The sequence below is a fragment of the Dicentrarchus labrax genome, unplaced genomic scaffold, assembly GCF_905237075.1.
Source record: "Dicentrarchus labrax unplaced genomic scaffold, dlabrax2021, whole genome shotgun sequence".
Lineage (NCBI taxonomy): Eukaryota > Metazoa > Chordata > Actinopteri > Moronidae > Dicentrarchus > Dicentrarchus labrax.
Genome location: NW_026136713.1, coordinates 12,694,893 through 12,720,345, shown reverse-complemented (window position 1 = coordinate 12,720,345; position 25,453 = coordinate 12,694,893). Strand labels below are relative to the sequence as shown.

General features: G+C 40.2%; 1 protein-coding gene across 1 annotated transcript; it reads left to right on the top strand.

The window, feature by feature from the left end:
• The first annotated feature begins 3,672 nt into the window (after positions 1-3,672).
• nr3c1 (nuclear receptor subfamily 3, group C, member 1 (glucocorticoid receptor)) lies at positions 3,673-25,131 on the top strand. Its single transcript, XM_051419280.1, has 9 exons — positions 3,673-3,987; positions 4,583-5,778; positions 17,264-17,424; positions 17,670-17,786; positions 17,913-18,194; positions 18,890-19,034; positions 19,937-20,067; positions 20,648-20,805; positions 21,236-25,131. The coding sequence occupies exons 2-9, from the start codon at positions 4,583-4,585 to the stop codon at positions 21,386-21,388; spliced, it is 2,343 nt and encodes a 780-aa protein (XP_051275240.1). The 5' UTR covers positions 3,673-3,987; the 3' UTR covers positions 21,389-25,131.
• Positions 25,132-25,453: the final 322 nt, after the last annotated feature.

Here is a 25,453-nt window from a genome sequence, read left to right as displayed (position 1 = left end):
TCCTTGCAGTTTTTTACCAGCAATTGTGTAGGAAAACTCAAACATGAACCCTCATTACTGAGTCATTTCATTCTGGATTATAGTAGCAGTAGAACAGGGGTTTGGGACTTGTGCATTATTGCTCAGGGCCTGCTCAGTGAATTTGTCATAGAGCCATCAGTATACTCCACAGTGAAGCCAAGTACTGTAGAGTGGAAAATCCACTTTGCAGGAAGTGAGACGCAAAGCTGAGTTTAAGGCTTGACAATGCACATCACATCTATAAATGCAGTTATATTTGTCCACAAGCTTGTGTTGTAGATAAGGTATAGGCTATCGCATATGTGGACGTTCACCAGGAAAGGTGTACGATCATCTACACCTAACAGTTTGTTTTATATATGAAGTCTAAAGTCCCTTATCTCCACTGCCCACATCACATGGAGGCAGCAGCAGCACCAACACGGATCTGGGGTTCAGACTGTTTTGTATCTCTTGTATTTGCTTTTCAGCTTTGTTTGTTTTTGTGTGTTTTGAAGCTAGGTTGTAATAAATCAGAGGCTTTTTATTGCTGCAGTGCTGAGAGAAGGCGTTGATGATGGGAGAGCACCCTTGACTCGTGGTTTTGAGGAGGCAGCGGTCACGCTTTACTCTGTTAATTCAGAGTATATTGTGCTGGAGAGGGGTTGCTAAGCAGCCACAGGGGACTGAGTGGGATTCAAACAGTGGGGATTTAGAACTACAGTGAGCATGCCACTGATCTCTTTCCCTGTGATGTGAGGTTTCACTGCTTACATTATACATAATATTGTCATGTTTTGTGGATTGTGTGACCTTAACATGGGGTACAAACACCACTGTAGGAAAAACAAATCTAGATTATTTAATAGCGGTGCTTTATTTGTTTAATATATTTATATATTGATGTGAGTGTATCTCTAGTGTTGGACACAGTAAGACAAAGAGTTAATTCCCCTGCCCCGTGCTTGGGGATGATTCTCTTCCCATATGTGCTATAAACCCTGTTTCTTATTCATCTCACTCATCCTCCCATTAGAGACAATTTCCCTGCCTCCTGTCTTCACTTTATTTCCTGTTCATGCGCTACTCCCAGGTTAGATTCAATCTTTTGGAAGAGGTAGAATTTCATGCAACTTCAGCATGAATAATGTAAGACAATATGGGTCCCAGCTGAGAGTGAAGTTAGAAAATCTGTATCTATAACATTAAATTGACAATTGTGGGTTTTGCAAGCTCTTGAGTTATAATTTTGTAGTGTGTCCTGGGGAAAGATACACAGAAATAAGACACTTTGAAGCCAGTCAGGTTGTATTGAATGTACTTCTGTCAAATAAACAATCGGTTCAACAAACATGATTTATGATGAAATGTTCATTGATAAATGTATACTTCTGGTCTCCGCAAATTTGTTCCGGGGGTGTGTAGTTTCACAAACAAGCCAGTGCATTTGCACTTTTGGAAAATGTTATAATGCACCCTTGAAAGCAAGAAATAATACCAGCCCCAGCCTCTCTGCAGAGTTATTATCCCTCTGCATATAGTAATAGTCTGCCTTACCTTATTTCCTCTTCTCCCAGGCACTTTTAAGCCACTCATATTTCCACATAAAAGAGGCAGGAGTGTGAACTGGCTTGTCTAGAGAAAGAAAATGTATTCTTCAGTTTTCTGACTAAATCATAAATGAAGTCACAGTGCTGCAGTTTTTAATAGTAAGTTTAAAAGCCCTTTAACCTCCTTTCTATTTGAATTAAGGCAATCTTTGCTTTATACTTTGAATATGCACATGTACATCCCAACAGTGAGGTGAAAAGGTCACCCATTACAGCTTAATTAATAATTATCCAGTAGTGTTTTTCTTATTTACTGATGCAGCCATTGCAGAGTGTCCTCTTGAGCTCCTGGAGGCAGTAAACTAAGTAGACCAACAGGGAAATTGTAATTTCAAAGTATTATTTATTAGTTGTATCAGTTTATAAGCATTCAATCCATCAGTACATTATTTATTTATTTATTTATTTATTAAAGAATGCTCTATTGTTTTGAATAACAATAATTTAAAGAGTATAGAGTTTAGACTGCAGTGCAATATTATATTATTTCATGTTATTTACACCAAAACACCATCATTGTATTGTATCCTGACAGAGGCAGCGCAGTCCACAGGCCAGTGCAGCAAAGACTGAGATGCTGCAGTTTATTTAAATAATGTAACATGAAAAGATAAAACCTGCCCACAAATAAACAGAAGTGTGAGCTAAAATGTTCTTGCATCCACATTTAGACCCAATAAATTGTATCTGATTTGAACAATAATCCTGTGCATTAATCATAATTTACTCTAATGATCATGCAGTGATGTCGGTGTCTGTAATCTCAACATATCATTATTTAGGATGTATTGTCTAATAAAAGCTCTTTCCCCATGGCAGATCTATACTTATTTGGTGTTTTTCACAGGTTGAAATAAAAACCACCCTCAGTCCCACTGCCCACAGATCATCATCACTGTATTGTGTATGACTGCAATGTCCATTCATAATTTCTCCCACTGTTCCTCTGCCTCAGTTGTCTGGCTTTCTTTCAAAGGCTCCATTAACAGCTGAGAGACGGTGGAGCCCCCACAGCTGGGCAGCTGTATGAACAATGTAAGAGGAGACTAATGCGGACAATTTGATCAGCACCAGTTCATACTCTGTTGTCGGCCCTGGCACTTCTAAATAACGCTATTAAGATGGCACTAAAATGAATTCCTGCCAAAGTATCTTTTTAATACTGTCTTTTCATTCTCAACTATTTTATTATTTTATTTTTATTTCTTGATGATGTTATAACTTGGGTTGTAGTGTATTTTATTTATTGTTTTTGTGAAGCACTTTGTAAAGTTGGTTTTAAAAGTGCTCTATAAATAAAGATTATTATTTGTGTTGTTGTTGTTGTTATTATTATGATTATGATGATGATGAGATTATTATTATGATATTATTGTTTTTATATTATTATTATTATTATATCCTTTTATTATTATTATTATTATTATTATTAGTAGTAGTAGTAGTAGTAGTAGTGGCATTATTATATTATTATTAGTAGTAGAATTATTATTACTATTATTATTATTATTATTATTATTTGTATTATTATTATTATTATTATTATTAGTATTAGGAGTATTAGTACTAGTATTAGTATGAGTATTATTATTATTATTATTATTATTATTATTATTATTATTAGATTATTATTATTATTATTATTAGTAGTAGTAGTAGTAGTAGTAGTAGTAGTATTGGTATTAGTATTATTAGTATTATTAGTATTATTATTATCATCATTTATTATTAGTATTAGTATTAGTAGTATTATCATTTGTATTATTATTATTATCATTATTAGATTATTATTATTATTATTAGTAGTAGTAGTATTAGTAGTAGTAGTATTGGTATTAGTATTATTAGTATTATTAGTATTATATAATCTTGTACAATAATAGTTGCTTTGTATTTGGGTAATCAATAGTGTCCAGTCTTTTATTTTGAATCCCTAACCTCCTTCAGATTTGACCCCTCGGGTTTGAACTCCAGGTCATAACAAGTTGCAGTTCCCCTCCGCGGCCAGCAGGCGGCGCTGTGTGTTGTCAACAGCTCTGCCATGGGGCTGGCTTGCTTAGTTCTCCATTTTGTATGTTTTTCCTGGAGGTTAGCGCCTACTTTCCTAATGGCTAGCTGCGAATCCCCATAGCTCAGACCACTTCAACGCAGACAGAATTCACTGCAGGGACTGGAGGACTAAAAAAAAAAACAACAACTCAAATCAAACACTCAGCTCGTCGGAGGTTGTTTTTATTATTGTTTTGTTGTTTTGTAGCGAGAGGAGCAACATTAACACACACTGAGTCCGCGTTGAGCGCTGTGGACTTCCACTTTCAACCAAAACAATGTTGACAGACGACCTGTGGACACACACCAACAAACAGTCACCTCAAGGGTAATTAATGAGCTTTAATTCACGTCTGTGCGCGTTTATAGCTCCGCTAAAGCCGAGTGCGGTAACGTAGCAACGGGTGTATTTAACGTTGAACGCGCTTATAATGGGAGCTAACGGTGGCTAGCAGGCTAACGTCTACTGTCATTGGACCGACAGTTAGCGGTGAGCTAACGTTAGCATTATGTTTAGACACTCTGGGTACACTCACGGCCGTCAGCGTTTGACTTGGGGTTGAACCTGTGTTATGTGTGTTTACTTTTAAGGGCAGTGTTTGTTAGTGTCTGAGCGCTCAGATTAACGTTTTGCTAACAGGGATAGCTAGCTGCGTTTAGCTATGTTTAGCTTCGTTGTGCTAAGGGCGCGCAGGAGGGGGGGGGGCATGCTTGGCAACTTTCCCCTGTCTTATATTGACGTTTATTACTTGTTCTCTGCATGTGTACAACCATAAAACATGTTAAATTACATTAAAGTGCTAGCCTTTCAGCTCACCTGATAAGTGCCCTTTGTGTTTGTTTTAATGTGGTTGCTATGCACTCTACTTAGCCTTGTATGTTAACACTCTTGTCTCTTTTGCCCCCCCAAAAATAAAAAAAAGATGGATAAAGGTGGAGTGAAGAAAATAACATATAGAAGAGATGACCATTTAAGCAAATTGGTCTACACTGAAAGCCCTGAGGAGGGAGGTCTGTTGAAAGTGGCTCCTCACAGTGCCATGTCCATTGCCTCCGCCACATCTGTTAATCTTCCATCCAGCCCGTTGATGCAGCCAGGACAGGTGCCTAACGGCCTCAGCAACAGCCCCCTTCCAGAGGAGCTCACCTCTGTTACTGCCACTGTAGGCTCCTTGTTGGAAGACCACGAGTCCAGGGGTCTGACCAGAGATCAGAAACTTCAGCAGCAGTTACTCCAGACGCAGACCTCCACTACATTCGGGCGCCAAACGTTGAGGGAAAATTTGCCCCATTTGGAGGCCAGTATAGCAGACATCACCTCCATGGATTCACTCATTGGGGGATCAGATCCCAACTTCTTCCCCATGAAAACAGAGGATTTCTCCATGGATAAAGGAGACCAGGAACCAATTGACCTTGATCATGCTTTTGAGCACATTGGGAAAGATGTGGACGTGCATCAGAAATTGTTCAGTGACAACGCTCTGGACTTGCTCCAAGACTTCGAGCTCACTGGGTCCCCCTCAGATTTTTATGTAGGTGATGATGCCTTCCTGTCCTCTCTGGCAGATGATTCTCTGCTCGGGGACGTTAGCTCAGAGAGGGACATAAAGCCTGCTGTGGTTGAGAGTATGAACGGCTGTGGGGCAGTCTCTGTTTCTCTCAATGGCAATAACATGACGAGTCCAGATCAGTCCTGCTCCAGCATATCCACAACTGCCTCCTTAACCCCTACAACCACTTTGTCTGCATTGGTGAAGAAAGAAAAAGATGCTGGCTTCATTCAGCTCTGCACCTCAGGTGTGATCAAACAGGAGAAGTCATCTGCAGGCCAGAGTTATTGCCAAATGAGCGGCACGTCTTCCACAGACATGCCCAACTCTAACCCCATCTCCATCTGTGGGGTCAGCACTTCAGGAGGACAGGGCTACCGATTTGGAGTCAACCCTACTAGCAATGAAGCTCAGCAGCACAAGGATCAGAAGCTGGTGTCCAGCATATATCTCCCAGTGACGACCATTAGTGGGCCCTGGAACAGAAGCCAGGGTGTTGGGGACAACTCAGCAATGCACGGGGCCAGTGAGGCTTTCTCAAGCTCTTACCCCATCAGTTTTGCCAGGTAAGAATGAGAGTAGTACTCAGCTGTGTGGTCTCATCTAACTTGAGCTAATATATTTATGTCTTCTTTTATCCTCCCTTGCATCATTAGACATCTAATGTTCTTGTGATAATAATAACTTTATTTTTATAGCACGTATCTAAACAAGGTTACAAAGGGCTTGACAAAATATGTGACAATCAAACAAAGATAAAAGATAAGTAACCATACAAATACAGTTAAAACAACAGAGAAACAACACTAACCAGAGTAAAGACAAGAGCTGCTTTCAGAATGTTCTAAATAAGCCTAGTCATGAGCGTCATTAGCCATTTTATAACTTTGTTTATCAGCACAATATTAATCATAGACAAGTTGGGCAACAGATAATCTCTGTTTCCTCAATAATACAGCTACACTGTGCACATTTTGCCTGAAGAAGGCTGTGCAGAATCATGTATGTGCAGAGTTTGACACTAGAAGGATGTTTTCACACTCGTCTGCTGAAAGTGGAAAGTTTCTCTGTGCTCATTGAAAATCAGATTTTAAGGGGCGCGGCCTACGAGCATAACTTGTGATATCACAAGTAGTTTGGAAGTCTTTAAAAATCCTTTTGAAACTTTACAAATGAACCAAATTTGCATATTCATAGACTCTGGATTATTTTAATGAGGTAGAAGGAGTAGATGCCTTTTTTAAAAAATGATTTAAATGTGAAAATTATGCTTTTTTTGCAGGAAAAATCCATATCAAACATACATTATTGTTCCAAGCAGACTATTTGTATTTATGACTTAATACATGTCTGCAAGGACTTTGGAGTGTCAGTGGAAAGAGGAGTGTTAGTGTGCACTACCAGCAAATTGAGGAAAGATTTTGACAGCTTTTCTTCATACTCAGCGTGAACACAATACTGACATTTAAATGCAGTTGTTGAGCCACTTACCTTTTTAGAGGCGTAGTTCACCTGAGAAATGTCACTGAAATGTCAACCCGAAGAGGTGTTTGGCTCACTGACAGGGTGGATATCATTAATTAAGACTGCTGGCTGCTGACTGTTGGTTTACGCTTCTTTATGGTTCACCTGCTTATGACCTTGTGTGTTACGAAATGGTTTCAGTGTTATAATTGAGGTGTCTTTGACACAGCTCATATTTCTAAACAAAGGATCATATACCCTAGACCAATCTATATAGAAAATGTCTTGGTCAGCCCCTTATTTAATTATTTAGATACATTACTTGTGATTGGCTATTGTCATTTTTTAAAATCATTTTATTGATGAAGTTATATGCTGAAAGCGATAGTTTGTTTTTCAGCTCTGTTTGTGTTGTTTATTGATGTCAATGTAGGCACGCTCTGTTATCTGGTTTCAGAAATTAAACATTGGTGATTCTGGATAACCGCTCTCACAAAGGTGGTTATCAGCTGGTGATTAATCCAGTTTACGAGTAACTACACATGAAAGAGTTCAGGTTTATAACGCACACACCCAGTCACATGCAGCAGCATCGGATAAAACACAGGATATTTAATACATATTGAAGATATTGATTAATGCAGGAAAATCGGGACGTTGCTGTTTTATTGACTAGAAAAGAGGAAAAAATAGTAGAAAATAAGTTATATGCATGTACTTGTACTTGTCAGTGTGAAGATTTATTGTTATTATTTAATTTAAAAGGCTGATTGTGCAGTTTGTTAGGGCACAGTGGGAAATCCTTTTATTTATTGGATACTGTTATCTCAGCTATAGTTTAGATAAAGTTTACAGGTACCATCAAGTGACTCATGTGCACCTGAGCAGGTCAACACAGTTAATAACCAACAATATGCAGTAAATTTTAATTATTTTACTAATGGAAGCATCTAGCTACCTGCTTTATAGCGACAGTGAAACACTTGGTGGATTAATTTTTTAATCTTCAGTCACAACGCACAACACCTTTCCATTAAAAGGAATAAATGTATATCTGATATAATAGAAAGAAAAACTATTTTGTAGTTTGTAAACCCATCTTTCTGTGTTCTTTAACACAAGTCTGGTGTTTCCATTTTTGTGATTGTATAGGAATGGTAACATTTAGATGCACGAGGAGGTGGACATCTTACATGTTTTGATAACCCTAAATAAAAACAGCTCCTCGCAGGTTTGGTTGGCGCTGTTGGTTACCATAAAAATGGAGCTGGGACAAAAATGCCAAGTTTAACCCCGAGGTCAGTTAGTTAACCCACTAATCCTGCTTTGTGAGACAGGCTCATGGACTTTACAGGATGTGGCTGCAGAAATAAGCACAAAGATCTGGAGAAAGGATGTGCTGTTAAAAGCCAGAGGAAGTCAGACATTTAATCTGTTTCTCTCCTGGACAAGCCCGAGCATCAGTATGCATGTTTACGACTTGTTCCTAATCTAATGTGTTTTCCTACTAAACCAGATAGATTTTATTTTATTTTAGTGTCTCTTTTACTTTTAGGTTTAACAGCCTTTTGGCTCTGCTTAGCCTTTTATGGAAGTATCCACTCAGCGGGGTTCATGAGATTGTTTTGGGCAGATCTTTTTGATCCTCGAGTTGCATTATGCCAAAAATAAACCTGAGATGCACTGTCTTCACTTGAAGCACATCTGTCCCCAAGGATCTGTGGATACCGTTCATTGAACAGTATGGATGAATGAACTGTAGCCTTTACAGGCCTGTACAGAAAGTCTAGAAAATTCTTGAGTTGAGACAAGTGAAAAGGCTGCTTGTTCCACTGACTTGCACACGTGATTTTGCTGAATCTTAATTTCAGCTGTGATTTCTTTCGAGCGAGTATTGAGTCCCAGTATTTGTACTCCACACGGTCCCACAAAGTGTCTTTTGTACAGTTATTACTCTGCTGCCCTGTAGTGTGTAATGGATTCTGCTGTGAATGTAGCTCTGGGATCCAGTCGGGATACTGCTCAATAGAAATTCTTCACTAACAGTGGTGTGACACATGTCTTGGAGGCTTTTTTGTTTTTCGTCACGCCTGTCTGATTCACAGCATCTGACAGGGAATGATCAGCTCAAGATTAGCACGCAGGGGTGCGTCATGTCAACGAGGGCACAGCTGTGGTTGTGTTTTTATTGTTTGCGCAAATAAATTATTGGTACCATCTTCACGAATGTCTGATAGTCGACCTAATACCTGGTGACCAGGAACAGATGGAGAGAGACACGAGATCTACCTCATCTTCAATTCACATGTGGTTTTAATTGCCTTGTCTTTGTGTTTTTTTTAAGAGGTTTGTGCTTTTAAGCATAGGATTATGTCTGTGGATGTGGTGTGAGCCTAGATTACCTTGTTTGGGTGTGTGGGTATTAGCTTATCCGTGTGTAAACTTAGCATTTCTCTGTGTGTATATGTAGTGTGTGGGTGTTTGTTTTTGTGTGGTACTTCTGCGCCTCAACCTTTGTGTCATTTGAAATTAGCCTAGCGCCAGGCTGCACTGTCTCTGGTTGTGAGGTGGTTGGCATCAGGTCCGTGTTCTCACGCAATGGTTTTGCTATTTCCTACTGAGGCTCTGAGGACCTCACACGGCATTGAGTACCTGACATGTATGTAGCCCACCGCGTAACATAACTAGTGGTTTAATTTTCCATGCATTGTCTGCTCATTTTTATGCATCACAGTTTCACAGTATGACTCACAAACAACTGGTTCTCACACAATGAAGAACTCTTCACCTTGAGAAATGCGGCGCTGGGCTCCTATTTTAGGCAATACACACCTTCGTCACACGACAACTGGTTTTGATGTGGCATTACCTGATTTTTAATTCAATTGCACTGAAAGGAAATACCCTTTGAAAAAAATGCAGAAACATAATTCCTCTGGTAGATAATCACACAGGTCATTTAGTAGGCATGTGTTATGCAACCTTTGTTTTTAGCATGGTATTTCCTCCTCCGCTTGTGATTGGCCCAGCCCAAAGAGGGGAGTTTGTGGGTCAGATGTAAGGACTTTGCCATATAGTCTGCTGCTGACTTTCGCCTGTGCCCTATTGTGTTCCTCTGGGCTCTTTGACGAAATAAGAAAATAATAATAATAATAATGATAAAAAAGAAGTAGCAATGGACCATATTATCTATAAAATAATACTGTAGGTTTCTGGAATCTCTTCTGAGTTGATTTGGTGTGAAGGAGGAACGCTGTTCGTAGGAGTAATAAAACTTGCTCGCTGAATAGAGCTCACATCACACATTCGGACAAAGCAGTGTTGTTTAGTTTCAGCATCTAGTGTTCTCTTTATGTGCATGTTTGTGAGTAATGTGTGGTTCAGGTTTTTCCACACAAATGAGATCATTCATTCAGCCTTTCACAGAAGTCATTTTAATGGAGATGGATTTGTGACGTTTGTTCAGTTTTTGTATTTATTAACCTTGTAACCATTCATTCTGTGTCATATTCGGGCAGTTACTGCTGAATATGAGTAACTATGAGTTGATTCATCGAAAATATATGAGCAACTACTTTTATAATTGATTAATTTTTCAAGCATAATGCTAAACGTTACTAAGTTTTAATTTCGTAAATGTGAAGATTTACTGCTTTTTCTTTTGTCTTATGTAATCATAAACTGAATATCTTTGGGTTTGGGACAAAACAAGAATTTAAAGATGCAACCCGGGGCTTTAAGAAATTGTGATTCTCACTATTTTCTTACATTTTAAGAAACTTTTGATTGAGAAAATTGATAAATGAATAATGACAGTTTTCAATAAATCTGATTTGCTGGCTAAGAGCCTGCTGTGCAGTCAGACCTGGGCTCTGCAAGGTAAAGAGCACATCCTTCTGTGTCTTCACTACGGAGATAAAAACTCCAGAGAATTTCACATGTGGGAATATTGAGTCAAATTTGGGAAATGGTTATGACTCAGTGCTGAATGCAGCTTAGGAAGAAAACCACTTGAAAATAAACTGTTAAAGCAGCTTTCTGACTTCTTCTCTGAAGCAGCAAACACTGTTATTATCTCCACATGTTAGTTTACTCAAATCCTGCATGAGATAAACAACTAACATACTTAAGATGCAAAACTACATATGTAAAACTCTTAGGCAGTACTCTCTGTAATGCCTACTGATGAAACGCTGGTAAGAATCTATCCCTCAGGGCTGTGTTTGACAGCTGCACTGCCTGCAGGACTTTGTAACAACTTGTTGAATGTTTGAGTTTGTCCATGACGGGGTTAACTCAGTAGTAGAGCTGGGTATTTAACACGTAATTATTCTGTGCAGAGACCAGAAATATAGGCCGTAACTGGAGGGCTACAACTAAAGTCGGACCATAGTTTTAACTGGTGCTGCCGAAGTAAAAAGTGTCTGCCACAGCTGTCGGTTGTATCAGCTGTGGTTTAGTGCCTGGTTTGATACATGAGTAGTTTATGGTGTGTAGGTCATTTATATATAGCTATATATATTTATATAAAGCTTATATGTAGTGTATGAATAGTGTCAGCTCTCAGTCTTGGCTCTGTGTTTTAAGAGTAATCTTTGGTCAGAGTTTCTTTTCAGTGTACAACCCCACCTTCCTGCCCCGCTCAAACTGCGTGCTCTCTCTCTCTCTCTCGCTCTCTCTCTCCGTCCTCTTGTTTTGGCTTCCTGCAAACAAGGGCAGAGACCTTGACTGTCAGCAGAAGCTTTCAGCTGCTGTAAAATCACCTTTTATGATTTTGCTTGTGTGTGTATGTGACATGCGTGTCTGTTAGCGTTGTGTATTATGCATGAGTGTGTGTGTGCGCATGTGGGTGTGTCATAAGTGCTGTGGCAGGCAGGCTGCCGTGAAGCTCTCACTCTCCTGACCTACTTTCCCTCCTGCCTCCCCACAGCTGGCGCCGAGTGAATGCACCAGATCAAATGCCAGCCATTCCAGTCGCTTTCACGTTATTACCGCATTCCCCTGTAACCACAGTTTTGCTTTTTCTGTATTTAGTTATTGTTGTGTTTTGACACCAAATAGGCTTATAGAAATTCCCCATATTGAGGTTAAGAGGATAGAGCTAAGTCAGTGCGTTTGTTTGTGTTCTTCTTCTTACTTTTGTGTACAGTTGTCGAGTCAGCAAAGTCAAACTTTGGGAGTGGGTTCCTCCCACATTCAGTGGTATCCAGCTAAAGGTATTACGGTTATGCACACAGTAGCAGCAGCAAGCCTCCAATTCATTTTACAGGCCAGGAAGCCGCCTCCCACCTACACACAAGTCACTAACCGCTCCTATTATGGAAACTAATATGGAAACTCAAATCCTTTGGGGTTATTTTTCTTGTGCTCAGCCATGGGTTTGGTTTAGTCTTCTCCTCTGGCGTTTGAAACCAAGCAGTAGTTGCTGCACTGGGCCACAAAATGTAGCTGTTATTGAAGTGGGTTTGTCAATACATCGTGAAGGAGGAGGAGAAGAGGGCTCCTTGCAGGCAGGGACACTGAGGGATCATCCACGGTGTCACATGAGAGAGGATCTCTAATGGCCTTTATAATGAACCAAAACAATGATCGTGAAAACACTTGATGTTAGTGTAAAAAATTACTATAGCTCTATTATATTAATGTTCTCTAAAGTCAAGTACTTATAAAGACATACTGTGTGTTTTTATTGGAGAGCAGAGGATGCAGATACTTTAGAGAAGTCAAGCCCAGTCTTTAACTAAACAAACCCAGTCTCTCCACTGCCTCATAGAAACTGTGTTGTTGCTTTGCGTGCAAGAATGATTCAGAGCGTGCAGAGCAGTTCCCTTTTCTATTTTAGTGGCTGTTACCTCAGGTTAAGGAGCCCTAACTTCTGCTCCTCTTCTGCTCTCCTCTTCACGAGTTTTGATGAAGATGGGGCGATGTTTGTGCAATGTTGAACAATATCAGCAGCAGTTATAAACTTTACACAGAACCATTTTTAAAGCATGTAGCCACCCAGCCAGATTTTTATGTGAAGATCCTTACTCTGTTATTTTCAGTTTTATTTAGGAGCTTGATCTCCCCACATGTGAGCCAGAGACATCGTATCGTTTTTCTCTCTGAGATGATTCTTTCTGTGGCTGGGCACGAAGTAGGTCAAGTAAGGATGATGCAGACTAATATGTGGAATAAATGCACAAGCAATAAATTATCTATCTATTGCACCTAAAAAGATGTAAACAATGTAGCTCTAATGGCTGCTCGTCTGGATTGACAAAGAGGCTGGGGTATATGGAGGAGGGGCCTGCCACACTACTCGTGACACTCACGGCTAAAAGGGGATTATGAATTGTTAAGCAGGGCACTGGGCCACCGGCATTATCGTAAGTGCGTGAAGTGGCTTGCTTCATTAGAATCCAGGCTGATGGATCACACTCCTACAGACGTAAGAGGTTAACTTTCTCAGTACTGCTCTTGTTAAAATCGAGGCCCATCTCGGGGTGTCTCTGCCGTTGTGCTGCGGCTGTGCTCTGACCCATAGTAAACTCTGAGGGAATGCAAGAACTTCCTGTTGATGGCAAGTTCTCACTTCAACAGATGGTTTCAGAAAGAGGAAATTCAGTCTCTCCACATTGTCGTGCAGCTTTGATTGGTTCGTGTCTTACAATCCACAAAAAAAACCCCACAACAGATTCGTGACTTGTCTTATGACTTTGTTGAGTGCCATCAACCAAATTGAGTTTTGAGAAAGCAGAGAAAAGCAGTGACTTCACTTCACGCTTACTTCAGGTGCTGGAAACAACGTAGCGGCTGCAGTAATTGGATTTGACCCTGTAGCCTAAAGCCTCCTAGTAAAGCTGCCCTGCTGACACATCCCAGTGGGCCAGTGAAGGACAAACTTGTTACCCCCTCCCCACCCTCTGACATCATCATGATCATCATCATCATCACTGTGGGCTCATTAGCCTCCTCCGCCCACCCTCTTGTTCACCGCACCCCCCTTTGTGGCATGAAGGGGGGGGGTGCGCGCGTGCATGTGTGCTCTCTTCGCTGTGTGTGTTAAGGAAACCCTACATAAATCTGTGTGAGACAGATGGCCTTACTGGTTACATCAGCGCAGCGGCACAGCTTTTATATGAATTGTATTTACTATATGACCGTTGAGCCAGGCTGCTGCTGTGGGTGTTTACTGTGATCCAAACAGCAGGTATTCAGTTGTGCTGTTCGAAGGCAGAATAAAGAACTGAGAAATGTAATTCAGATGATAATATGACATATTATTGTTCATCAAAAGTAATTAATGGAAAATAAATTCAAACTGTGAACCAGTGGCTCAATATGAGAACATAATTATCTACCAAGACAATACATAGACAAACACTTTCTAAACTATCGCCCATCCTGCTGCAGTGGAGCATTTGTTGAAGCCGTGTTCTCATTACTGATGCTGACTCAGCATTAATTGCATTTCTTGACAACTTGAGGGCAGTGGATCAAGCTGTAAACACAAAATTGACATATTATCACCTTATAAAGTTGTTATAGCAAACTAGAGTCATGTTTTTGGCTAGCATGGCACGGTGGGGCCTGTGTGAAGTTTGCATATCAGCCTGAATGGTTGTCTGTTTCTATGTGTCAGCCCCCCGTCACCCTGTGACCCGTCAAACGATGAGCGGTTATAACTAATGGATAGAGTGATGTTTCCTTTTTAATTATAATCCTTCTTGATGAACCCTCTCATTCAAAAACTATTTCAGTCAACTTTGCTTCATTCGACACCAGAGCTGAATTACAGTTATTTTTTACAGTCATTTTTTTTTTAGCTATAACTTGATTTGTAAAAGTTTATATCCTGCCATGCTGTTTATTCTGCGTTGCTCTGTGTGGACCTACAATGACACAGGAAAGAAATAGAAATAAAGTGCAACAATTTGAAAAATGAGATTTGACTCAACTGACTCGACATTTAGAGAGCATCCATCCTCTACATCAACTCCTGAGGGAAATGTTTGGCTGTTTTTTTTTCTCTGCTAAATGATTCACTGTGTTTACCAGATAGTTGCTAACTTCTTCTGACTTCCATTTGGCATTGGGCAGTAGCGTGCAGTGGGTCTTTTAGACCTTATTGGCTGAAAACAACAGCCAGCTGCTACTGTAGAGGACATTGATGAGTTCAGTAAAACTGAACCAAATTAAAGAACTGTAGGCTGCACAGTTGGGTGATAATACACTATCGGATTATCACTTTTAGCAACCTCTTTCAGATTATACATTTGATTTATTGTTAAAAAATAAAGTGTTGATAAGTGCAGCTTTAAGTGCAGTAGGCTTGTCACTGTTTTGTCTGTTATAAACCACCTTCTGTAATTTTCTTTAAGTGCTGTGAAGAACAAATCACGTTACTGCTATAATTTTATCACTTGCATCCACCTGGAATACTAATCCCTGGATGCTGAGTGGGGTTTAATGTTACTCTATGGCACTACCAGTGAAACCTTTTTCGTACTTTTTTCAGTAATCGTAAAAACATGGTGCAACTTTATATTTATGATACTGTGGCATGCCTAACAAAACTGTTGCAGGACCAAAGATGACGCCATGCTGGGAAACACTGATATATTCTGGTTCTGACAGGGCAACTACAAAAAAAGGATGATCATAGGTCAACTTATAGCGTATTAGATATGTGATTAATTTTATGTTTTTATGTATCCTGCAAAATGAATGATTAATGTGGTTTATGCCTGTACAAGGAGTGTGTGGGTTGGGCTTTTTTGAGTTAGACTGATGAATCCAATTTCCAAGTCTAAAAATTAGTTCTTTGATTTTCACTGTAGCTATAAATATTTATTATAATGTTTCCTCTGCTCAGGCTGTCTACCTCCAAACAATGATAAATTGTGCACGCAATATGGAGTGTGATTTGTTTAGTGCTTGTGTGTGATACATCTTGGCTGTATCCACCACCTTCAAAACTTTTGGTAAATTTAGAAGAAAAGAAAAGAAGAAGGCAGTCAGATGTATTTGAAAATGCTGATTAGCTTGATTTTCATGGATTTAGTCACTGTGTGTTCTCAATTAAATCTGTCCCGGGTTCCTCTCACAGCTGGACCTGGAGGGAGCTGCTTCAGTGAGCGCCCCACTTTGTGGTGTTTTTTTCCCAAACTGACCAAAAAATTTGGGGTTAAACTCTCCAGGGTTTGAAATTCAGCTGCACTAAACAATGCAGTCAAAGACACTCAGGAAGTAAGGCCTGACAAACTATCATCATAAGAGGTAAATGTAGGGACTTATAGACCGCAGTGTGTGCTCAGTGGTGCTCAGAAAGCTCTCAGCCTTGTCAGGGCTAGACGGTCTCCTCTGAGGTCTCTCCCTGATGAGTATTTTTTATTTTTTTATCCGACTGCTGAATGCTTCTGGACTTTGATGCTTTGATGTTTCTCTCAGGTTTTCCCATCCTGCTACACCCACTGACTGTTGGGGCCTGACCTGCTTTCATGCTAATACCTTGAGTGTTGTATAACTAAGAGAGAACTTGGCTCCCCTGCTCAAAGTGTTCCCCGTGCACCAATGTGAGTGTCCGTGTGCAGTGACAGTTCAGAACAGCTCTTTTCAAATAAAACCGTCTCATTGCGGTGGCAGACTTATGGACACATGGACAGACAGACACAGTTGTTGCATGTCTCTAGCTGTATATCCTCTCAGTGTGGGCGTGGTTGCTGTAGCCACTGGGTTAGAAAGGGGGTGTGGACCTCTGGTGCATGGATGCTGCAAAGCCTGATGCTCTCTAGTGGTAGTTTTGAAACAGTGCAACTCTAAGCATCGCTGTCTGGGTCTGGAAACGTTTGTGGTTCAATCAAAGGAAGAAGGGCTGTTTTATGACAACCACTGGATTTAGGATGCAACCACAGTTCTTGAGATAATTTAGGCTTTAAATGCCCAAACGGGCACAATGGACTCACTTTTCTTCACTCATGATGTTGGAAACGAAGGCAAAGTTGAGGAAAAATAAGCACAAGGAACACATTGACTCTGATGGGCGTATGCGTATGTGTAGTCTATCTGTGTAGTTTATTTATTTAAAGTGTTAGTGCAGAGTAGGGGTAGGCAGTATCTAAATAGCACACTGTAGACATACAGAATGTGGGTTTGACTAAAATGTGTGTGCAGCTATTTTGTGACACTTCAGATGATTTTAATGCAACACTTTCCACAGACCGTAGAGGTCAGGATTATAGTTGATGTTTTGTCTTTGTTGGTAAAATGTACAGTGTGCTTTTAACAAACATGAATGCATTTCCTTCCTCATTAAACACTGACAAAGCAAATTCTTCCTAAAAATGTAAAACCTACATTGTTTACATCCATGTTTACTAGCAAACAGTTGGTGTGTTGCTGTATATCTTACCACCACCTGTAAATCAGTGGAATAGTATAGCACCGTTGCCTCCCCCACATGCACACGCACATGCACAAAACAAATAAAATTGGGACCCACTTGTAGAGAAACGGCTCTGTGGCGCTACTAGAGGTCAAAAACTTTTTAAGAGCGGCTGAATATCCCTGACATTTCTCTGCTTTGTCTCTACCATCTCCCTCCAGTTCTACCTCCAGACAGGAAGGTGTCATCGCCACATCCTCAGCACAGACAAAGAGTGGGACTCATAAAATCTGCCTGGTGTGCTCCGACGAGGCTTCAGGCTGCCACTATGGCGTTCTCACCTGTGGCAGCTGCAAGGTGTTCTTCAAGAGAGCAGTGGAAGGTGCAAAATCATAAGACATCATTATTTCCTCACTGATTTATTCATCGCCTGTGATAAGCTCATTCATCACTTATCTGTGTTACATACGTTTGCTCAAATGCTAGAGTTATTATGATTTTAAGTTTGAGGCCTGATTATTACAAAGCAACGGACTGTAATACAGCTAATTAGTTTTTCCTCCCTGGAGTGTTTGCCACAGCAATGAAAGTAAATAACAGATTAATCTTCTTCTTCTGTTGCCTCAGGGCAGCATAATTACCTGTGTGCTGGGAGGAACGACTGCATAATAGACAAGATCAGGAGGAAGAACTGCCCAGCCTGCCGCTTCCGCAAGTGTCTGATGGCAGGCATGAACCTGGAAGGTACATATAAATCACACGGATAACGCCAAACTGTATAGCCCTGAGTTGGTTTAATTGCTCCTGTCTCCTTTTCACCTTTTCACTTAACTCTTCCTTTCACTTTCATCCTTGTTTTCTCTTCTGCAGCACGCAAAACCAAAAAGTTGAACCGCTTAAAGGGCGCCCAGCCGAGCAACCCGCCCGAGATGACGACTCCTCCACCAATTGAGGCTCGTTCCCTTGTACCCAAGTGCATGCCTCAACTCGTTCCCACAATGCTGTCCCTGCTGAAGGCCATCGAGCCGGACACCATCTACGCCGGCTACGACAGCACTCTGCCCGACACCTCCACCCGCCTCATGACCACCCTCAACAGGCTGGGTGGCCGGCAGGTCATCTCTGCTGTCAAGTGGGCCAAGTCTCTGCCAGGTCAGTAGTGTAACTCTGCCAGTAGGAGTGTAACTTATTCCTTTGCAGTGGGTGTAGACTGTGTTTGGTAAGCTTAAGGTAGTTTATATAGGTGAGTTTGCAAAGAGAAGGATGGGACACGCTACGTTTTAAAACAAAGATATGTCTTATTGGCATTCGTCTTCCTTTTCTCTAATGATGTGTAAACTCCAATATTTATTTTTAGCTTGACAAATACAAGTGTGTTTGATATGTGCCATCCTCATTGTTTTTTATTGTATTTTATACTGTGCACTCACATTGTATTTTAATAGCACAAAATACACTGCAAAAAAAATATTTGGGTTAGCTGAAAGCAGGAGATGTTGTAATGTATTGGTGCAGATCAACACAGGTGTATTCTCTGCTGTAAAATGTTTAAACAAACACAACAGAGAAGAAACACACTCAAACGTACACTGACGCACTACATCTGGATCTGCTCCATCTGGGGCTAAGGTGACACGCAGGCACATTTGGTAAACCGAGTGAAATCGGATTAAGGTTCTCATTTCCAGAAGAAGTCGAAAAGAAAAGATAAAATGTAGACGTGTCGACCAGATTCAGTGTCTAAAAACCTGCTTAAGATCATATTATTAGTGCCTGTATTTTTATTTGGTTACACACCATGACTGTATCGGTTGTCAGTTTAAGTGTTTCCATGTCCTTGTGTTCAGGTTTCAGGAACCTGCACTTGGATGACCAGATGACTCTGCTCCAGTGCTCCTGGCTCTTCCTCATGTCTTTCGGTCTGGGCTGGCGGTCTTACCAACAGTGCAACGGCAACATGCTCTGCTTCGCTCCAGACCTCGTCATTAATGAGTATGCACCATTCCATTTTTAGTCCATGTATAAGTCTAGCAACCTTTCGTTATTTATTTTTATACAAAAAGTAAAAGTCTTTTTTTCCACCTCACAAAAATCGACCAATTAGATATTTTTTCAGCTTATGATTTTTTTTTTTTCTGTCAGTCAGCCAACACGTACAAATGTTTGTTTATGTATGTGATGTGCAGCTCTGTGCTGTGTGTGTCGTATCTCCAGAGAATCAAACAGCGTCTGTCAGCTGTCATCAGTAATCAGTGTTTCATCCCTCTTATAGACTCGATGACTCCGTTTGTAAACAGCGCTCTGAGTGTAGTGAGCAGTCGGCACAGCTACCATGCTTAGGGCTGTAATAGGCCTTTTTTTTCCCCTTTTTTTTTTCAAAATTACACGCTCAAAGTTAATCGGATCATAATTAATATCTGATGGTGTTTTGCTCTCTATTTGTCAGTCAGCCTCCAAACTAAATTCAACTACAGCCTGTTTTTTTGTTTTATAATGGCAGCCATCTTTCTCAGTTTGATAAAAGCTGGTGTCAGTTCACTTCCTGTCTTCCTGACTCAAGAATGAAGAGTTTTTCACAAGTTTGCCCCCACTTCCACCCACAATATTACTTCATCACTGAGATGACACTCACTCATCTTCTCAACCTTCTACTCCAACAAACTAATAGACTGAATCTCATTTCTGGAAGAATGATTTAAAATAGGATCCACAAATTGTTAGCAGTAAGACCTTGAACATTTAATCTGCAGAGATATTACAGGGAGCTGCTTCATCTCCCTGATTGAGACTACACCAGCAGCCCTATAAATCAACTATGACTTAATGTGAAACAAGGATGTGCTGCCGTTCTGTCTACGTCTCTCAGTAAACCTTTTTCTGTTTGATTCCTCCAGGGAGCGGATGAAGTTGCCCTACATGGCAGACCAGTGCGAGCAGATGCTGAAGATTTCCAGCGAGTTTGTCCGGCTGCAGGTTTCCCACGACGAGTATTTGTGCATGAAGGTCCTGCTGCTGCTGAGCACAGGTCAGACCTTTCACCTTCAGGCAACTGAACCACTCAACACCTCTCACATGTAGAGCTGTAGAGTGGCGTGCTGTGTTAATGCAATCATTACGAAATCCATCACTCCGATCCAATACCGTCCACAATGCTGAAAGATAATGTTGATGTATGCACAGGCCCAAACATCACATCACAGCATTTTCCCAACTCATTAACTGACATGCAATGCAATTATCATAAATTAGAATTGAATCCTCCTATGCCCACCTGGTACCATACTGAATAATACACGCACACAATTTCAGCAACTAGAGCACTTACTGAGTAACTGCAGAAGTATGTAGACATGATCTAGTGCAGGAGAATTAAAGGTCTAAACAGTAATTACAAAACCATAATTGTAGGTAACTGTTAACACAGCTGACAGTCTACATAGCCCTCCTCAGGCTGTGCTGGTTTTGTTCTTGCAGGTGTGTGTCCTGTCCCGGACGCGCTAATTTAAAATGTTTCCGTGTGAAGTATTGTCACTAACAACACAGGTACAGTACATCATCCTTATCTCTGTCCCAGATGTTGACCTTCAGTTTCCCCTCTCCCGCAGTGCCCAAGGACGGCCTGAAGAGCCAGGCGGTGTTCGAAGATATTCGGATGTCGTACATTAAGGAGCTGGGGAAAGCCATCGTGAAGCGCGAGGAGAACTCCAGCCAGAACTGGCAGCGTTTCTATCAGCTCACCAAGCTGCTCGACTCCATGCATGAGGTACCAGAGATCCAGCAAACCAAGACTGAATGCATCCTCCGACATCAGCATTACATGTTATTGACCACCAGCAGTCTGCAACACTGATTTACAGCCTGTGATTGCTCTCATTCATTTGTTTAAATCATTTACCTGGTTCAAGGAAATGTTCCAATAATGCAAATGAACCTTGATTTGCAGCTTTCGATAAAGGATCATAGCCACTCTGCCTTGTGCTTATTTTGTGAAATATACGTTTATGCAGAATGTTTGTCTTTACTTCTTCTTTCTTTCTTCTAATAACACAAATTATCTCAAACATGTAAAATAGTTTGTATTGCACCATCACTACTACTTCTCAAATTTCCATAACTAACATCATACACATAAATCCTTATATTAAAGGTTCTAAGTTCTCTCCACCAATTCGTTCTCCTCTGTTTGTCTGCAGATGGTTGGCGGACTGCTCAGCTTCTGCTTCTACACCTTTGTGAATAAATCCCTGAGTGTGGAGTTCCCAGAGATGCTGGCAGAGATCATCAGCAACCAGTTACCAAAATTCAAGGCTGGGAGTGTCAAACCTCTCCTCTTCCACCAGAGATGACTGTGCCCCGTAACAGACACAATGCCTTAAAAATCCCACCACATCACCTCACCACCCCCACCCTACCCCCCCAACCCTCCCCGAAGAGCGACGATGAAATTTCTGAGGATCCGCGGCGAGGCGTGAATGATGTTTTTGGGAGCGAGTATGCAACTTTGTGTAGTGGGTTATGGGTCTGGAAGGTGAGAACAGAGAGACTGGAGTCATTTGTGTAGAAACCAGAGGTTTTGTTGATGGTAGTGTATAACAAGTAGGAAATGTTTGCAAGATGAACGATAATCGCAAAGAAAAGTAGGCTTAACATCCATGTCGTCTCAGGTTTCTTACCTTCAAATACAGAACGATATCTAAAATAGATAAAACAAATATCTATGTACAGGTTCTGATAGTATTTTCTACATTTTCAAATCGTAACAGTTTATACAATTTTCCAGGTCATTGTTACCTGGGAAGGTAACAAAGCTTACAAACATGCTCTTAAATAGGCTTTTTGACTGTATGTTCCTCTTTTAGTTTTTATAGGAGGCTGTAACAAAATGTTTATCAGTCACATGAGGAAAGAAACTGTTTTCCAGACATGTAAAAAGCATATTTCATTGCTTTAATTGATACTTTGGACATAAGAAGCAATTCTGTTGGATTGTTAATCGACTTGCAACATTCAAAGGATGATTTCTCCCACAAGCTGACCTCTTCCAGGTTTACACACGTCTATTATAAAAGGGAAAAAAATATGTGCCTTTTTTGCTTCAAATATCATCTTAGCCATTTCTTCCTACGTGTTCAAGGTGTGCTTCTCTTTAACTCGTCATCTACCTTCATCGTATGTTGATTGTACCGTTTATGTAACATGCAGTGACAAGTTTTCCTTTTTTGTTTTTTTTAAAATGGCTGTTTATCTTTAGAAGTGGCAGCTCGGCCCATCCTCCGTGTGTAGAAATGATCCTTATCATTAAGAGAGAAGATTCAGAGCCTGCTTCCTTTCACATGATCTCACCGCACACTCAACTCCTCATGTGCGATACGAGCACTTTGTACCCTGTAAAGGCTTTAAAAGACTGTGAAGAGAGACTGTTATGCTGTACCAGTCTTTAGTATATGATTTTAGATGGGAGGTAGAGAAAATTGCCCCCACTCTGATGTTTATGATGTTTAGCCCCCCACTCCTGCCCCAATAATCTAATAATGGAATGTGATAGATACCTGCGTCTACCAATCATAGAAGAGAGGGCGTATTTTATTGTGTTTTGCGAGTTAATGTCATTTTTAATTAATCAGGAAAGCTAATTTCTGTGTTTCTAACACGGCTCAAAGTAGTTGCAAAAAAAAAAACGTCTTTCAATTTGTTAAGTTCTTTTTACTGTCTGTTTTTTTTTTTTTAAACTAACAAACAGTTATAATTTCACCAGTTTTCAGTATCGGTTTTCTCGTCTAACTCTCGAAAAGAAAGTGAAAATGCGTATTTTCCCAAAATGTCACTTCCTTTTAAAGTGAACAGTTTGTATGATAGACAGCTCGTGTATGCAGCACTTTGGATCAGACGTCGGCTGATTCATTGCCCTGTAAACCTCCCTCAGCTGCTGCTCCTGTTTAAGCCTTCTGCTCCTGTAGACACCTTGTCTTTAACGTATCTTTAGGATATTTGCACGTTTATATGCTTGTCTGTTAGCTAGTCAAGCCCCCCCAATGTATGAAAGCACTTAGCGTCAGTCACCTCGTGGAGTCACAGTCACAGTGTAGCGTCTCTGACTGGGGAGGCAGGCAAAATGGATCCTTTTTATTCTCTGGGAACTATTTCAGTGCCAAACTCCTGTTTTGTCTGTTTTCAGTGATGCTGAAAGTCGGTCAGTGTTTGCATCCGAAGAGAAAAACACGTCCCAGTATTGAAGCTCATAGATTTTCCCACAACTACGTAAAAAGTCCTGAATCATCTGCGCTTCAGTCCGCTAGGATTGAGGTTATTATTAACAAGTGATACGTGATCTGTAACACAAGGCACTCAGATGTGTTGTGTAATCTCACAGAATAATATATGTCTGTCAGTATCCCTTTTCTTTGTGTGTTGTGTAAGTAAGTGGGAATTTTGAAATGTGCTGCAACGTTTTATTCATCAGCACTAAAATAATCCAGGTTGTGACATGAATGTGAACCTTTTTTAAAGAGGAAATAATTTCTCTCGACAGATTAAAGGCCATGCCCCCGCCAATTTAAAAATAATTGGATAAACGTCAAGTGAGCAACAGCAAAGTGCTCACTGGTTGCATTTAAATATTGAAAATGTTCAAATAATTCTGCTGTTTGTTTGCTAAGCTATCCCAACAACAAATATAAAAGCACTCATTATAAATGTAAAACCGCTCCCATGCTCAGGTTGTTGAAATTCGATGTCTGATTCACACAGTATGTTGTTATCCACGTTTAATCGTTTATGTCCTGACTTTAAGAACCAAAAACATTCAGTTTGGATTCCTAAAATGTGTCTGCTTCTGTGGTTTGTGGCGTGTTTTTTTTTTTTTTTTTTGGTCAGGTTCCAATTCACTTGACAGATTTAGGAGAAAGTTTCAGAAATGTGCTGCCACCGTCTTCATTCACACCTACACTCAAAAAAAAGGCATAATTGTTATTTTTTCTTTCTGAAGTTTATTCAAAATAGTTGAAAACCATCTTTATTAACTGCATAGGGGTTACTCATGGGTTACTTTCACATTCAGTGTATCCAAATCTCTGCTGCTGTTCATTTAAACAGGTATAGATATATATATATATGAAATTGCACACTTGCCTCTTCTTGCTCAAAAATGTATCCGTGCTTTGTTGTTAGTACATTTTTGAGAAGGACAACTGAATATGCAATAGAACCGAAAGATAATCTATCACCATCACATAACAAGATGTGGTTGCTTCCTTCTTTTTTTTCCAGTATAAGCTATTTTCATACAGTAGATTCACATTTAACTTTTATCTCTGCAGGCCAGATTTTCAGGAAACAGATACACTTAGTCAGTTGTCGGTCTATCAAGACTGCACAACAAATGCCTATTTGATGTTTGACTACAAGGTGACCAAAGCAAGTACAGACAAATTCAACATATGTCAGTGTAAACTATGTAGCTCCTAAAAGACAAATGTACAGTTCTTTGTTTCTTTTGTTTTTAAAACACATTTTTTTACTCTAACATGATGGCTTTGGTCAAATTGTGTAATACTGTGAACAAGATATAGGAGTCAGTCTTTTTCACACACAAACTGTTTGTGAAAGTAATCAACCAGCTTGAATCTAAAAAAGGTTTGCACTACCCAAATATTGTTTGAAAATCTATTTTGTATAAAACATATGCAGACATTAACTTTTTGAGAATTATCAAGGCAGATCATGTTTCACTGGTATATGGTTTCTCAAAAAAAAAAAAAATTGTTTTGCTTAAAATTTTTTAATATGTACATATAATCCATTGTAAAGAAAATGTGGTGTATTTGTCTCCAAATGATAGTTTTTCTATACCTACCCTCTGTATTATTTCTCCTCTGTAGTGTGACTCGAGTTGATCTTTTCCTCCATCGATTAAAGGTCGAACTGTATGTCTTTGTGTGGTACTTCTCTAAAAAACAAGGAACTGTATGCTGATATTTGCCATATTAACTCCATGATTCTGAACAGTGGAAACGGTAAGCCCATTGTAAGACACGTTTTCATGATCACACCGAGCACTTGTTCATCAAATAAATACGCTTTCCCATCCTGACAGCTGGTTTATTGACTGATGATAAAGACCGTTGAGGTGACCTTTTTAAATAGTCAACTTTAGTGTAATGGTGTGAATGAGGGTCAGCCTGCAGAGCATTCAAACTCTGGACCCTGATTGACTGACAGCAGCAGTGTTTTTTAAAAGAAAAAAGCCTTTATTGTTTACGTTGCTTGTTCATGATGCAACTCAGACCAGTTTTGACCTCAGTGGGTCTTCATCAGGGTTTAAATGAAGTAAACCTGCTGGCAGGAGTCCGGGGATACTGAGGAGGGACAACCACGTCCAGCTGTAAAGGAGACATTTTAATGCTCCACCTTTC